The sequence below is a fragment of the Conger conger genome, chromosome 10 (assembly GCF_963514075.1).
Source record: "Conger conger chromosome 10, fConCon1.1, whole genome shotgun sequence".
NCBI classification, from domain to species: Eukaryota; Metazoa; Chordata; class Actinopteri; order Anguilliformes; family Congridae; genus Conger; species Conger conger.
Window position 1 is genome coordinate 7,146,209 of NC_083769.1, and position 16,265 is coordinate 7,162,473.

At 45.3% G+C, this 16,265-nt stretch overlaps 1 protein-coding gene across 3 annotated transcripts in view; it reads right to left on the reverse strand.

Moving 5' to 3' along the window:
* cpne5a (copine Va) overlaps window positions 1-16,265 on the reverse strand; it is a 188,974-nt gene that overhangs the window by 55,051 nt on the left and 117,658 nt on the right. For all 3 annotated transcript variants that reach the window (XM_061257277.1, XM_061257278.1, XM_061257280.1), the window contains 3 exons: window positions 14,751-14,854; window positions 9,840-9,944; window positions 1,333-1,374 (listed from right to left, as the gene is read on the reverse strand). In XM_061257277.1, coding sequence (XP_061113261.1) covers window positions 1,333-1,374; window positions 9,840-9,944; window positions 14,751-14,854 — 251 coding nt within the window. The remainder of the gene's footprint in view (window positions 1-1,332; window positions 1,375-9,839; window positions 9,945-14,750; window positions 14,855-16,265) is intronic.

Consider the following 16,265-nt stretch of genomic DNA (forward strand, 5'->3'; position numbering starts at 1 on the left):
AGAGGAACGCTGGAGCTCTGATAGAGTGACCATCGGGTTCTTCGTCACCTCCCTGACTAAGGCCCTTCTCCCCCGATTGCTCAGTTTAGACGGGCGGACAGCTCTAGGAAGAGTCCTGGTGGTTCCAAACTTCTTCCATTTACGGATGATGGGAGGCCACTGTGCTCATTGGGACCTATAAAGCAGCAGAAATTTTTCTGTACCCGTCCCCAGATTTGTGCCTCGAGACAATCCTGTCTCAGAGGTCTACAGACAACTCCTTTGACTTCCTGCTTGGTTTGTGCTCCGACATGCACTGTCAACTGTGGGACCTTATATAGACAGGTGTGTGCCTTTCCAAATCATGTCCAATCAACTGAATTTACCACAAGTGGACTCCAACTAAGCTGTAGAAACATCTCAAGGTTGATCAGTGGAAACAGGATGCACCTGAGCTCAATTTTGAGCTTCATGGCAAAGGCTGTGAATACTTATGTACATGTGATTTCTTAGTTTTCTATTTTTTATAAATTTAGTAAAATTTCAAAAAAACTTCTTTCATGTTGTCATTATGGTGTGTTGTGTGTAGAATTTTGAGGAAAAAAATGAATTTATTCCATTTTGGAATAAGGCTGTGACATAACAAAATGTGGGAAAAGTGAAGTGCTGTGAATACTTTCCGGATGCACTGTACATATTTAGCCATGGCATCGCTCAAGGAAGTGGTCAACCAGGTACCAGCTGTTTCAAAACCTAGCTTGAGCTGTTTTTATTTCAGCAGGGAACTCAACAGGTGGACGGCAGAGGAAAAAGAAGCAGAGTCTGAATGAAGGATGAACGTCTAGTCCGTGCCAAATTCACAGAGGATGGGATTTAAGCATTCCAAACGGAATAAAATACAAACAGTCATCCAAACTTTTGTTTAAAAACAGGTGGATCTTATAAAACCCGACCACAAATGCTTCTCGTGGTGTTCCATTCACATCTTCATCTTCAAATTCACAACCCTTTCCTGCCCATCTCCAAACACACCCACCCAGCTGAAAAGAAAACCTAAAGCTATGTTTTAAAACAGCTGGTACCTGGTTGACCAGTTCAGACCAGCTCCCAGCTCAACATGGTTTGACCAGCTCACACTATGTTTTGTAACAGTTGATAGCTGGTTGACCAGTTACCAGAGCTCAGACAGGCTACCAGCACTGGTTGACCAGGCCATACCCAGCTAGACCAGGTTTATGACCAGCTTGGTCATGCTGGCATAGCTGGGCCCAACAAGCCGCCACCTCCATAACCCTCACACCCACCCTCCTCCTCCTCCTCCTCCTCCTCTTTATGAATCTTCTCACGCCTCACCTGCCATCGCGGTCCCAGTCGTACACCTCCACCTTGATCGTCCTGCAAGACAGATGGACAGAGAACGCTTCAGAATGTGAGCCGAGCTGAACCTTCTCCTAGTGGTGCCCTACATATCCCACCAGCTGACTTCCTTCAAACTCCACTTTCCTTTGGGCTCAATTCACTTACAGCCAGTTGATTATTTGCAATGTGACCTTTTGCCATTTGAAAGATTTACTCTCATTCGGCGAAAGAAGAGACGTGTCCTAACTGGTCATTGGGCCCTGAAGCACGAAACATCCATTAGAACCCATTAGAGTAGAACCCATTAAAAACTCACAGGAGCAGGAGTCAATGACTTCTACGACAGTAGACCCACTGACCACTTGAGAAAGACACTTCATCAAGACACATCGGTTGCGCACTGAAAAGAAGTTACGTTTCTAGGATGTTTGAAAAGTGATGATTTAATTATCGATAAAATATATATTGGTTTATTTTACGCAAATAATTGATTTGTCTTTATTTACCCGGGAGATTAAAAGAGAACTCCAAACTAATTTTCAGGGATGGCCAACTGGGGGAATCAAAGCATGTAGGGAATTTCTTTGACTGTGTAAGTAACCGTGGTGGAGGATAATTAGGTAGCTTGATTGAGAGAGCTGGGTAGGGAATTTGAGTAGGACGCAGTACTTAACACACGATACTTACTCATTCATAATTTCCTAGGGTATCTTTAATGACCGCAATGAGTCAGCACTTCAGCTCAATGTCTCAATTAATGTATGGATCACTGATACATTCAGCAGGAATTGAAAATAAACACTTTGGAGCCCGGAAATGAAAGGTTTGACTGCATTTTATTAAAATACTAGAAAAATATGTTTAAAAGTATTTTTGGGGGTGCATCTGTTTGAACGTGTCCCTTTAATGAAACTGGGACAGCAAAACTGAATCAATGAATTATACACGGCCTCACTGAACAACTAATTACTGTTAGTCAATAATCTGTATTAGCAATTTTCACTAAATTCTCAAGTGTATGTAAGTAACTCACACAAACAGCTTCACATTTTACTCAATCCCAGCCACTGGTACCTGTGGACCTCTGTTACGCGGTGCCAAACCCAAACCAGGGTCCAATTAGCAGCTCAGTAGCACTTCATTTGCATACATAACTGAGAAGTCAGCTAATTGAAAACTGTGTGCTTCTGGGACCAGGGATTGGAAGCCCCGAAATAACACGATGATATAATGAGAGTGAGGTATGATGGACTCCATACTTTCAATCACTTGCATGGTTGACCAAATCAAAAGACCCTGCACTCCAGGGGAGAAAAAAATAGCTTTTTGGTTCAAATAAGTAAGTCAGCCTCCGCAGATGCTTCAGTAAATCTTTGATAAGTTCTCAAGTTGCATCGCCCTGCAGAGTAAACAGAACTCAAAGAAGGACAGCCTTGTTGAGTGTGTCAGAATCTAGAAAAAACATTTGATCAAAAACGTATTTCTTGGAATATAAAGCTACCACAACAGATAGAAGCAACAACAACACATGTTCCAGCATTGAGATACGATTCCCAAAACATTTTTGAAGGCATTAAAGACTTGGGAAACATGGAAATTAGCATGTGCACAGTATTTCAAGATAGAGTTCATAAGTTGGGAACACGCCTATCTGCTTGACTGACAAGAGCCCACGTATGTACACTCAGTGAGCTCTTTATTAGGTAGACCTGTGCACCAGCTTGTTTCTAATCAGCCAATCATGTGGCTGCATCAAAATGCATTAAAACATGCAGATGTGGTCAAGAGGTTCAGCGAAATGTGATCTAAGTGACTTTGACCATGGAGTGCTTGTTGCTGCCAGACAGGGTGGTTTGACTATCTCAGAAACTGCTGATCTCCTGGGATTTTCACACCACTTGTGTTTGCAGAGAATGGTGTGAAAAACAAAAAACATCCAGTGAGCAGCAGTTCTGCAGACAGAAATGACTTGTTAATGAGAGAGGTCAGTGGAGAAGGGCCAGACTGTTCAAAGCTGACAGGAAGGCGACTGTGATGCAAATAACCACACATTACAACAGTGGTATGCAGAAGAGCATCTCTGAACACACAATGCGTCAAACCTGTAAGTGAATAGGCTTCAGCAGCAGAAGACCAATAAGTCTAACAAATACCTAATAAAGTGCTCACTGAGTGGATATGACTATGACATGATTTTGAAAGTAAAAAATGAAGACAAACTGGCAAGACCATGAATTCCAATACATACAGTATTAAACAGGAGTTTTAAACTATGTCATCAAGCATAATTTGTCTACATTTTATATTTTTCCTTATACAGTACACCATTAATCTTCCCCCGGGAGTTTGTTATGTTCTGCATCTAGTACAAATACCGTGTCAGTGAATTATTCCTTTAAAAGCAGCCAAAGTCTAACGAAGGTGTATAAATCATGAAGCACTAGACAGCCTGGCATAAAGTAGATTTAAGATTTGCATAAAATAATTATGTACGATAGAAATGAAACCTTAGCTATATGAATAGCCAAGGTTTGACAGAGCGAATGTTGTGAGTTTATGCTGTCGATTTAAGGGCAAACTAGGTCAGATGCATCAGAAACTAAAGAAGGAAGTAAAAAAAAAAAAAAAAGAGTTTGCTTTGCGGAGAGGCTCGTTATGATCAGAACTTTTATGACATACTCCTTCAAAGCTATGCGTTGGCATCCCCAGTGTAAAGCCAGGCCCGCCTGCACTGTTAGTGGAGATGGAGACGGAGACGGGAGAGAGGGGGAAAGAGTGGGAGCAGATGGTGGGGGAGTTTGGGGATTTGAGACCTCTCCCTGAGGCTCCTGTCAGTATGGTATACAGTACGCACACGCACACACGCACGCACGCATGCACGCACACTCAGACACACATACACACACACACACACATACACACATACACACATATACACAAACACACACATACACAGACACGCACACACATACACACACATACACACACGCACACGCACGCACATGCACATGCACATGCACATGCACATGCACATGCACATGCACATACACACACACATACACACATACACACACATATACACATACACACACACACATACACACACGCACACACTTGTACATACACATAAACATACACACACAAACATACATGCACACACAGCCATGCACACACACATAAAAATGCACACACACGCACATACACACATACACACACACACAAGCACACACACACGCACACACACACAAACATACACACGCGCACACACACACAAACATACACACAGATACACACATGCACACGCACATACACATACACATACACATACACATACACACACAAACATACACATGCACACACACACACACACACACACAAACATAAACAACCACACGTCACCATTAATAGTGTCTGCTCCATCGCACATGAAAGTTTGCGTTGGCTGACCCAGGGGGTTGATTGGGGATGGGAGGGGGGGGCTGCTGGAATTGATTGTGGATCGAGGGGATGGTGGGGGGGGTTGCGTTTGATGGATCCGATTGCGAGTGGAGATGAAAGAAATTAATTGCAAACTAATGGTCAAATTTCAATCAATTATTCAGACCAGACATTTATATAGTTTGGACTGAATAATTATACCACAAACTGGCCCTAATAAATAATTTGAAAAGATATTCCAGTGGAAAACCAGGCATCTGGCAACCCTAGTATACACTCTATACTTTATTAGGTATTCTTTTTTAGACTAATTAAGTCTTCTGCTGCTGTAGCCTATTCACTTGGAGGTTTGATGCGTTGTGTGTTCAGAGATGCTCTTCTGCATACCACTGTTGTAATGTGTGCTTATTTGTGTTACTGTCACCTTCCCTTCAGCTTTGACCATTCTAGCCCTTCTCCTCAGACCTCTCATTAACACGGTGTTTTTTCCCACAGAACTGCTGCTCACTGGATGTTTTTTGTTTTTCCCACCATTCTCTACAAACTCTAGAGACTGTTGTGTGTGAAAATCCTTGGAGATCAGCAGGTACTGAGATACTCAAACCACCCTGTCTGGCACCAACAATCATTCCATGGTCACTTAAATCACATTTTTGTGACATTTGGTCTCAAAAACAGCTGAACCTCATCTGCATGCTTTAATGCATTTAGTTGCTGCCACATGATTGGCTAATTACAGGTCTACCTAATAAAGTGGTCACTGAGTGCATGCGTGTGCCTGAAAGCAGGAAGTTACATCAATCGTTGCTAAGCATCTGAGCTAACAGGTCTGTCAGAAACAGTTTTTCACACCCACACTGCATGAGTGCTACTCAGGGCCTTAGTAGTAAGAGTAGACTCCCACACAACATACAAACAACCTCTTAACTGCATTTATTTTAAGTAGTTTATCAATGGAACATTTAGTATAAACAATTGGCCTCTATCTAAATAAGATTTGGGATTGAGATGAGGCGTTATATCCTCCAACTCTGCCAATGTTGTACTGGCAGAAGGCATAAACAACCGCTGTTCTACGGCTGTTTGTAACCAAGGCAACCGGGCACAGCAAGAAAACAGCATGTTGGGTAGTGGGGGGGGCAAACGTAAGGCCGGAGAATTTAGAAACAGACACAAAGATAAAGGGGAAAGGAGGAGGGATTGAGGAATCTGAGTGGCTGGAACCTTAATCAAACCGGAGCGCATCTGCGACGCGCGTTCCCAACCCGAAATAGAAAGCGGGACGGCGCTGACTGGCGTGCTAATGGAACGGCAGGGCGCTGACCTATAATTCCACACTGCGAGAGTCAATGGGGTGGTGGGAACTGGCAACCACCTTCAGACACCCTCTCAGGAAAGGCCTGAATTAGCAACAGCTATTTAACCGTCAACCAGAGACAGGCCAACACAGCTGTGTAGTACGCAAAGAGGGAAGGAGAGACAGATGGGGGGGGGGGGAGTGAGAGATAGAGATAGAGAGGAAGAGGGGGATTGAAAAAAGGAAAATGGAGATTGAAAGGAAGAAACATTGAGAGGGAGAGAGAGAGGGGGAGAGAGAGAAAGATAAAAGGAGGATACAGGGAGGACCCTGCTTTCGTCTGGAAGTTTGTGGGTGTTTTTCCTCTGTTTCTCTGCTCGGTCTGCAGCCTGTCAGATGCTGCTCGACAGAGGAAGAGAATAACAGGGAGATTGAAAAAACAGAAATAGAGACTGAAAGAAAATGCGAGAAATTGAGAAATGAAGAGGAAAATCAAGGGGGAGGGAGCGAGGTACAGAGAGAGGTAGTGATAGAGAGACAGAGAGAGGGAGTGATAGAGACAGAGAGAGGGAGTGATAGACAGAGTGATAGAGACAGAGAGAGGGAGTGATAGAGACAGAGAGAGGGAGTGATAGAGAGACAGAGAGAGGGAGTGATAGACAAAGTGATAGAGACAGAGAGAGGGAGTGATAGAGAGACAGAGAGAGGGAGTGATAGAGACAGAGAGAGGGAGTGATAGAGAGACAGAGAGAGGGAGTGATAGAGAGACAGAGAGGGAGTGATAGAGAGACAGAGAGAGGGAGTGATAGAGACAGAGAGAGGGAGTGATAGAGAGACAGAGAGAGAAAGTGATAGAGACAGAGAGAGGGAGTGATAGACAGAGTGATAGAGACAGAGAGAGGGAGTGATAGACAGAGAGAGGGAGTGATAGACAGAGTGATAGAGTCAGAGAGAGGGAGTGATAGAGAGACAGAGAGAAGGAGTGATAGAGAGACAGAGAGAGAGAGAAAAAATGATACAGAGAGAACCCTTCAGTATCGCTTTATTTTACTGCACATTAATTACATAGTACTTCTTGGGTAAATACCAGGTACTTATTAGGTAACTATTTTGTTTTCAGAGGTAAGTGCTATGAAACGGGCTGTAAAACGTACTGTATTTACATAGTGCTTACATCTGGTACTTACTGACTTTGTTTCATAGTACTTACCACTGAAATCAAAGTAGTCGCCTAATAATTACACAAGTAGCTGTGTACTTATCCAGTAAGCACTGGACCGACCCGATGTTCGCCGGTGTTTTTCCTCTTCAGTTCTTCTCCCGGTCCACGGGCACGGTAGCGCCCCGCCGAATCCCCCGGGCTGGGCGGTGAACTCTGAGACGAGGCCAGGGTCAGGGGGGAGGCCCTCAGCGGCGTCTGGCCCTCAGTTTAATGCCAAACGACTGACTGGCGGAAGCGGTGGGCGCTTGACGCATCGATACTGACTGATCTCAGGACACGGGAAACGCAGGTCGGCGCCGGGGGGGGCGGGTTCGGAGCCGTCGCATGCTGATTGGTTAAGGGGGCCTCGGAGACGGAGGGAGAGGGCCGCGGGAACGGGACGGCTCGTTGCGGAAGCTGTTATGCGTTACGGCGTGTTTATGTTGCGCGCCGTCCGCGAGCACGCCGGGAGTCCCGCCTGTCACATCGCGTTAGTACGTTAGCACGTTAGCGGGGAGCGGCGCGGCGCCGCACCGGGACGGGCGGAGGCCCCTCGGCCCTGATTGGACGTGACAGGAAGATGATTCCTGACAGTTTGTACCTCGCGCGCCCGTCTGGACAAGCGTTCTCCGCGCTTCCTCAGGGGCTCCACAGTGCTCCTCACAGGGAGGTTTATCACCCAATGGGCGGCAGTGGGTTCAGGGGTGGATACAAAGTCTGCTTATTTATGTATTATTTATTTATTAAGCATTATTTATACAGGGTAGGTTGATGTTTTTTGGGCTTGTTTAAAAACAATCTTGCCACATGTTTTGAAGTGCAATAAGCAACCTTTTCACATTCATGGTTACTATCGCTTAATAGCACAAACTCGTAAATGCAGCTACGTAGGTATTAGCTATTGCCATGGGGTCGCAATCCCCAGGTTACATTTAGACATGCCATCGCAAAATAATGTTTTGCTTTGCATTACATTCATTTATCAGATGGTGTTTTCAAGAGTGACTTAAGATACAGGAGAAACAGAAGTACGCTCATCTTTATATTTGCATTATTTAAATGAGTATTCGGACCAGACCTGGCTAACAACATTCCCAGACAAGAGAGTAAATTTGCAACTGTCAAATATAACTGAGAACCAAAGGAGGAATGTTAAATTCATACAGGCTACACAGCAAGCCCTAAAAAGAATACCATGAATTATAAACAATCAAACCTAAAATAATAAGAAATACCGCCAGCCTAAACTAGTACAAAAGGAGGGAGTGTTATGGGCAGGGGAAGTAAGTGTGTCTTCACCCTGTTGAGAATTCCAGCTAAGATCATTCGAAGCTTGTTGAAGAGGGTTCATGCTGTGTTTTTGATGCTTCTAGATGGTCATGGCTGGTCAAAGCTGGTCTCTTGCTGGACAAAGCTGGTCAAGCTGGTCGAGTAAGCTGGTGGGTGTTGGCAGCGCAGCTTAAACCAGGTTGACCAGCTGAAGCAGGTTTAAGATGGAATTTTTCAGCAGGGCAGTCCGTATCGGGGTGTAGCCAATGACTCTGTTGTCCTGATCGCTTTGGGGAAGTTTGTTCCATCACCGTGCAGCCAGGAGAGACCGGCACAAGGAGAAGCGACCATGCAGGGGGGGCGGAGGGCGGGGGGAGGGCAAGCCAGGAGCCTCGAGGTAGTGGAGTGGACACATGTGGCAGGGGTGTCGGATTTCAAGACCGGTTGGAGGTGTTCCATCAATCGCCCTAGTACCAAGATTGCAAGCTGCAAACTAAACACCTCTTAATTGTTTTCCACCTGGCTCCCACAACCAGGCCGCACTTGTTACTGGAGCCCACGGCCGGATGAAACGGCGCAGATAAGATAGCGTTTTCGCTAATTTTACCTGGTTCCCTCGCGTTCGCGCTGTCTCGCGTGTTCGTGTTCCCTGCAGCAGGAAAACAGCGCTTATCAAGATCGAGCCGCTCCCAGGGCCTGAGATTACAGACTCTGCACGGGGCGGCAAATCAGCAGTTTATCAGGGAAGCCATTGTTCTCCACACAAATCGATGGCGAGGCAGGGAGAGTCTACAATCTGCTCGAGTCAGAAGTAGCACTGTGACCAATCAATAGCGGTCCAATAAAGCTAGCCTGCTCTGGTCACAAACCATTACTGCGTTCCCCTGATGGGCAGAAGTACAGGGATGTCGCTGAGCATACATTACAGTGTGTGTGTTTGAGTGTGGTAGTGTTAGGGTTTGTGGGGGTTAGTGTGCATTTGTGGGGATCAGTGTGTGCGTGTGGGGGTCAGTGTGTGATTGTGGAGTCAGTGATAGGGTTTGTGGGGTCAGTGTGTGTTTGTGGGGTCAGTATGTATGTCTGTGGGGTCAGTGTTAGGGTTTGTGGGGTCAGTAAGTGTTTGTAGGGGTCAGTTTTAGGGTTTATGGGGTCAGTATGTGTTTGTGGGGGTCAGTGTGTGTTTGCGGGCATCAGTGTGTGATTGTGGGGGTCAGTGTTAGGGTTTGTGGGGTCAGTGTGTGTTTGTGGGGTCAGTGTTAGGGGCCTGTGGTCAGAGGGAGGACAGGTGAAGCGTACCTGTCGTAGTCTCCGTTGCAGAGCGCTCGGACAGGGATGGAGAAGGCCTGCCACACAGGGTTCAGGGTGTTCTTCACCACCTCCGTCTTATGGCAGATAGTGAACCTGCTCACAGAGAGAAACACATACACAGGGGGAACCATTACTGCTCACAGAGAGAAACACACACAGGGGGGACGATTACTGTCCACAGCCAGACACACACACACACACACACACACATACATGTGCACACCCACACACACACACACACACACACACACAGGGGAGAACCATTACTGTCCACAGCCAGACACACACACTGGGGGGAATGATTACTGTCCATAGCCAGACACACACACACACACACATACACGTGCACACCCACACACATACACATACACACACACACACACACACACACATATCCACAAGCACACACGCATACACACACACTTGTGCACACCCACACACATACACATACACCCACAAGCACACACATATACATGCACATACACATACATGTGCACACCCACACACATATGCACATACACACACACATATACACGTACACACTCACAAGCACACACACTTGTGCACACACAAACACACACACATACATGTCCGCGTATGCGCACACGCACAAGCATTCACACACATGCACATACATACACACACACACACACACAGATACATGTCAAATGTAACTCTTCCGTAACTCTTCAAAAATGACATTTGAGAATTTTCAACAAATCTTGTTGAAGTTCTAATCAAAATCTACAATCAAACAAGAAAGAAACCATCTACATGCTGTCCAGGGATTAACATTTCAAATTCAGAAATGATTTCCGGCCGGCCTGATACACAGCACAACGTAACCTTTCCACCTCCATCTCAGCCAGCGCGACCCCCGGCCGTTCTCTCCCTCCAGTGCAGCCGTGGGGGACCTGTCCTTTCTCCGGGGTCAAATCAGTACGAGCGCAAATGACCAAAAACCCTCCGATCGGCTGGACACGGAGTCTGACTGCTGAGCTGTGCAGAGAGCGCTGTCTACGCAGAGTTACCAGGGAAGGATCATACAGGGCTAACTGCGGACAACATTAAATATTCATAACGCTGATGCAGTGTTAACACGGCGGAGAGAGGGAGAGCAAAGCGGCAGCCCCGTGCGAAAGAAAGCGGCCCCAACATGAATATCGAACTGTGTCTATCCCAAATGGAGGTATTATGCAATGTGGGCGAGAAGATTGAAACCTGTCGCCAACGGGGGCGAAGCGTTGCTAAGCGTTATTAGTAAACATGCCGTGTTCACACCAGGACGCACACAGACAGGGCGAAAGGTGATGTTTTTAACATCAGGCCTCACGACGGTTTCCCACAGGGAAAGTGTGAGCATGTAGCAGATAGTGCTGTAACACTGTATTTTATTAGCATTTATATTTTGTGGGACTATGCTGGGCAGCGGATTGATTTGTTCGCTCGTCGACTCCCTGGCAGTTTGTGTTGCTGCCCTACTGTTGGCTGGTTGCTGTGATAGTGCTGGTGGATTGATGGAGAATTGTTCTGATACAGTCAGAATGTTGCTGTGATACAGTCAGAGGGTTGCTGTTATACAGACTGTGGAGCGATGACACATTTGGAGGGTTGTTGTAGTACAGTCCGTGCCTTTCTGTGATAGAGTCAGAGGTTTGATACTGTCAGAATGTTGCCGTGATACAGTCAGAGGCTTGCTATGATAGTCAGAGCGTTGTTGTGAAACAGCCAGAGGGTTGCTATGATAGTCAGAGCGTTGTTGTGAAACAGCCAGAGCGTTGCTATGATACAGTCAGAGGGTTGCTGTGATACAATTGCGACAGGTGAGAAAAAAAGTCTTATTTTCTTCCACTCCTCCATTTCCTACTCTTTGACTCATTTAGAGCTCTGTGCTGAAGGCTTGGTGACAGTGACAGAACACACTCTGAGTGTTCACGCTAAACATCACTTCCCTGGCCCCATCGCTGTCCTTACACGCAGGGCGATGTGAAAGGCACTGTGCCACCTGCCACAACAGATCCTTTACACAATCCCCAGATACAGAACTCCTGCTTTCCTTCAAATGGAAGGTACTTCCGGTGCTATATTACAGTAGAAAATACTGTAGAAGGGAGAAAGGAGCTTAGTAGCCGCCAGTATCTTGGTATCTGAGCTCTGATTCCAAACCAAAAAATTCAGAGCTGAATCAACTGTCAAAATGCAATGTTCTTCAAAGCGTCAATAATGTCCCTGTCTGTCTTAGCCGGATTGCTTAAATTTCATATGTGCCGTCAACCCTTGCTAATCCAGGCCTTTACTTCCAGTATCCAGAGGTAGAATCATCAGATCTGCTTGACCAAACCAAGCTTTAAAGTTCCGAAGGAAGATCTGAAAGGACTATATGAGCTCTTGTGGGATGGAAGACATTGCATTACAGGTCACTGTGATTAAGTGGTGACATAATGCATTTTACTGTAAACACCAGGAACCCCAATATTTAAGCCCCCAACGTGTGCTCGGAGCGCAGTGTCCTTCGGATCAAAGCCAGGCCCGGAAGCCCCAGAAGGTAAGCTTCTGGAACAATCTACTCCCTCTCATGTGGCCCTTACCTCAAAGAGAATAGGCTCCACACATAGCCCGCTGTGACTCTTCTCTCATCTGCTAACATAATGACGCACAGCAGGACCCCTGTGGTTTCTCTGTATGTCTCCTGGTACACAAGCACGGCGCAAACAGGGGAGAAAACCGTGCAGCAAGGCCGGAGCCAACAGGATGCTCACCAAACGTCACACGATAGCCCCTTTCTACAGCTCCAAGCGTGTTTCAACCGCACCAGCTAGACTCTCAGACTCTCGTCTTCATATTGTATACTAACCCGTTTTTAGTTCTTTGTGGAACCCTCTATCATATGTGTGAAGTGTTAGCCATATCCACTTTGCCCCCTTGTGGTTCAGTCGCCGACGTCTCAAATCATCGTTCATATTTATACCATACATAAAACTGACATAATAAAACTGCAAAACGGCGACGCCAGATTGTTAAAAAGACTCTCCACTTGCAAGAACAGAAGCTTAGATGCTTATCAGCCTCCTATTTGCAAAACAGTGTAATAAAACTTCAGCCTCCTCCTGGCCACGCTCATAGTTTACAACCCCAACCTCGCCACAAATAGAATAAAAGACATAGGGTGCTTCCCATTAGCCGGATTGTGCATACTATTTAATTCCACGACAACCCTCCTCCACTCCATGCCCCGGAAACCGATCTTTGTGGACTCCCTCCCTCCCTTTTATAGAATATAGTATAAAATAGGTGGAAATTACCCTCTAGGGCAGGGGTCGGCAATCCTGGTCCTGGAGAGCCGCAGGGTGTGCTGGTTTTTGTTTTCGCCTTAATACCAGCAACTGATTCATACCCAAGAAACCAGGTGAGGCGAGTTAACTGTGTAATCCACTGCTTTAATCAATCAATTAAGTGCTGAGTAACGACAAAAGCCAGCACACCCTGCGGCTCTCCAGGACCAGAGTTGCCGACCCCTGCTCTAGGGGTAGAGTGGAAAGGGTTAAAGCTCCCAGAAAAAAACAAATTTGTCCGAAAAAGAACCCTTGTACTAGATTTGATTCTTCTCTGGAATCACAGGGTTCCTTTCAGAAACCATTTTGTTTGTAAGAGTGTATAGCAACCACAAAACTGACTTTGCTCGAAAAGATGTCCTGATTAAATGCAACTGTCCACTTGATCCTGTAAATCCTCTCTCTTTTATAGCTTTAATTTAGTTTTAATTTAACCTTTATTTAAGCAGGTAATCCGCATTTGGCATGAATCTTACTCGAGGAGTTTAATTACTTTTTATGCACTCCCAGTTATGTGCGACTTATGTGCATCCCAGAAGTGCTCATTTCCACATGAGATACAATCGCTTAACTCTGACACAGGTGATCCAAATCGGCAAAGGAACGCTTGGCTCATAAGAAGGACACACTCAGGAACACACTTAAGCACATGTCTTACAGGCCACTATTTAATTTGGGCATTTGGGACATGGAAGCAAACTGAAAATAAGCAGTGCTCACTTGAAACAGACATTTACAGTTCAAGTTTTGGAAATAATTTGGTAATTTATATGCAAAGCGAAAAAGTGTTATCTTTGCAATGATTACACCAATTTTTCTACATTTACATGACTTGAACAAAGGAAGTATTACTGCTCAAGACAGAAATGAAATTTCAGTCAACGGTCACCAGTAATTCCAGTCACAACTTGTCTCATTCGCTAATAAAAGAGAGATAGAGCTTTGTTTGACATAAGAGAAAATAGAATTAGCCTATATTGCCCTAGGTAGGAAGGAGTTAATCAAGCAAATTAAACTTTTGGTAATAGCATAACACCACAGATGCAGGCCAAATTAAGCAATAATCCGTACCACTACAAATACATGCTTCGTTAATTGTCTTGTAGGTGACAAGGAAGGGAATGAGAGAAAAGCCACAGAGTTCACTGCACTCTTTTGCAGTTATTTACATAAATCTAGATAAATCATATCCATTAAAAAGGACATGTCTTTGGACTGTGGGAGGAAACCCACGTGAACACGGGGAGAACATGCAAACACCACACAGAGAGGCCCGGCCGACGGGGATTCGAACCCAGGACCTCCTTGCTGTGAGGCGGCAGTGCTACCCACTGCACCATCCGTGCCGCCACATATTATTTAAACAAAAAATGTCTGACTTGCCATAAAATGATATTACATGATATTACAGTATTACTGTGTTATCAGTATTACATGCAAAATCATAGTATGGTGTTCCTGATTTATTCTACATTTTTCAATACAAGCAAAGGCTGTGTTGTTAGAATTGGATTTTAGTAACATCTCTCACCATTGGCCAGGTATAAAGTGAAAATATGAAACTCACGTTCCATCCTCGTTGCTCCTGTAGAACACCATGAAGGGGTCTGACTTCCCAAAGAAGTCCTTCTTGTCCAACTTGTTTGCACAGAACTGCATGGTGGCGCTATCCTGAAGAAGAGAGACCAGAGTTACCAATCAAATCGCTTCAATAGCAGTAAGTGCTATAGTAATAACTATAAATGTCATTTTAAAAATTGTTCCACACCACAACAATAACGACAACAACCGTGACCAACGATATCGTTGGGATCAAAGCGTTTTTATCGAGCTGCATGAATGATAAACACTGACAGCCAATAAAATTACCACCGATTTTACAGGGCGTCACAAGAAAAATGGAAGATGACATAGCTGAGAGACTACTTCCAGAACGTTATTGTTCAGCAGTGCGGATGCTCACATTGTTATAGTTATAGTTCTTGGTGTGAATGGGCCTTCAGTCAGCCAGTAGGGGGCAGTGTTAACCCCAGTGACCTCCTTTCTTTAAATACATCAGGTTGCGGCAAAGATTTGTGGATGATGTTTTCTCAGGCCCTGAAAGTGCCTTAATGGAATTCCATGCATATCTGAACGGATGTCACGATCATCTGAAACTCATTGTGACCCTAGGGAAATCAGTTTCCTTGGCATTCTCGCAAAAAGAGAAGGCAAGGGGCTGGCCACTTATCTATATCGAAAGAAGACTGACAGGTGTCCCTTTTTTAATGCAAACTCATTCCAAGCTACTCATTTTAAAATAACAGGTCTGGCTGTTCATAAGTATAGCCACAACTGCAGACTATACAAGGACCCACAAGATTTTGGGAGAATAGCGATTTTCAAATTAATGTAATGTCACAGGTTAGGGCAAACAAGGTACCATAAAAAGTGGATCTGCATCACTAGAAATAAGCATGAAAGTCTTAGGAAGAGTGACTTACATACTTTCATGCTTCCTTGCTCCTAGCTTTACTCCTAAGCAAATTATTTGAAAATCTTCACTGGCTAGTGATCAACACAGACCCACAACTTTGCAATGTCTTTAAGGAACCTGCTAGAGGGATATAGAGAGCCTACTTATTAGGGGGGAAAGTTAAAACATACTGTATATACCTTGGAGACACTACAACCCTCGGGATTTAAAATGAATATAGACATTTTTTGTAGATGGTGGGCAATCAGACAGTAAGGTATCTGATGTGCTTCTCATTGGCCTCCACTGGCTTCCTATTGCCGCACGCATCCGATTCAAGGCCCTAGTGTTGGCATTTCAGGCTGCTAAGGGGACTGCCCCACATTACATACAATCCCTGATCACTCCCTACTCCCCAGCTAGACCACTCCGGTCTGCCAGCTCTGGTCGCCTTACGATTCCCTCTCTACGGGCACCTGGCGGTCGAGCTGCACGTTCACGCCTGTTTTCCGTTCTGGTTCCTCAGTGGTGGAATGACTTGCCTACCACTGTCAGGACAGCAGAATCCCTCCCCCTATTTCGACGCAGACTCAAAACACACCTCTTCAAACTCTACCTTAGTCCCCC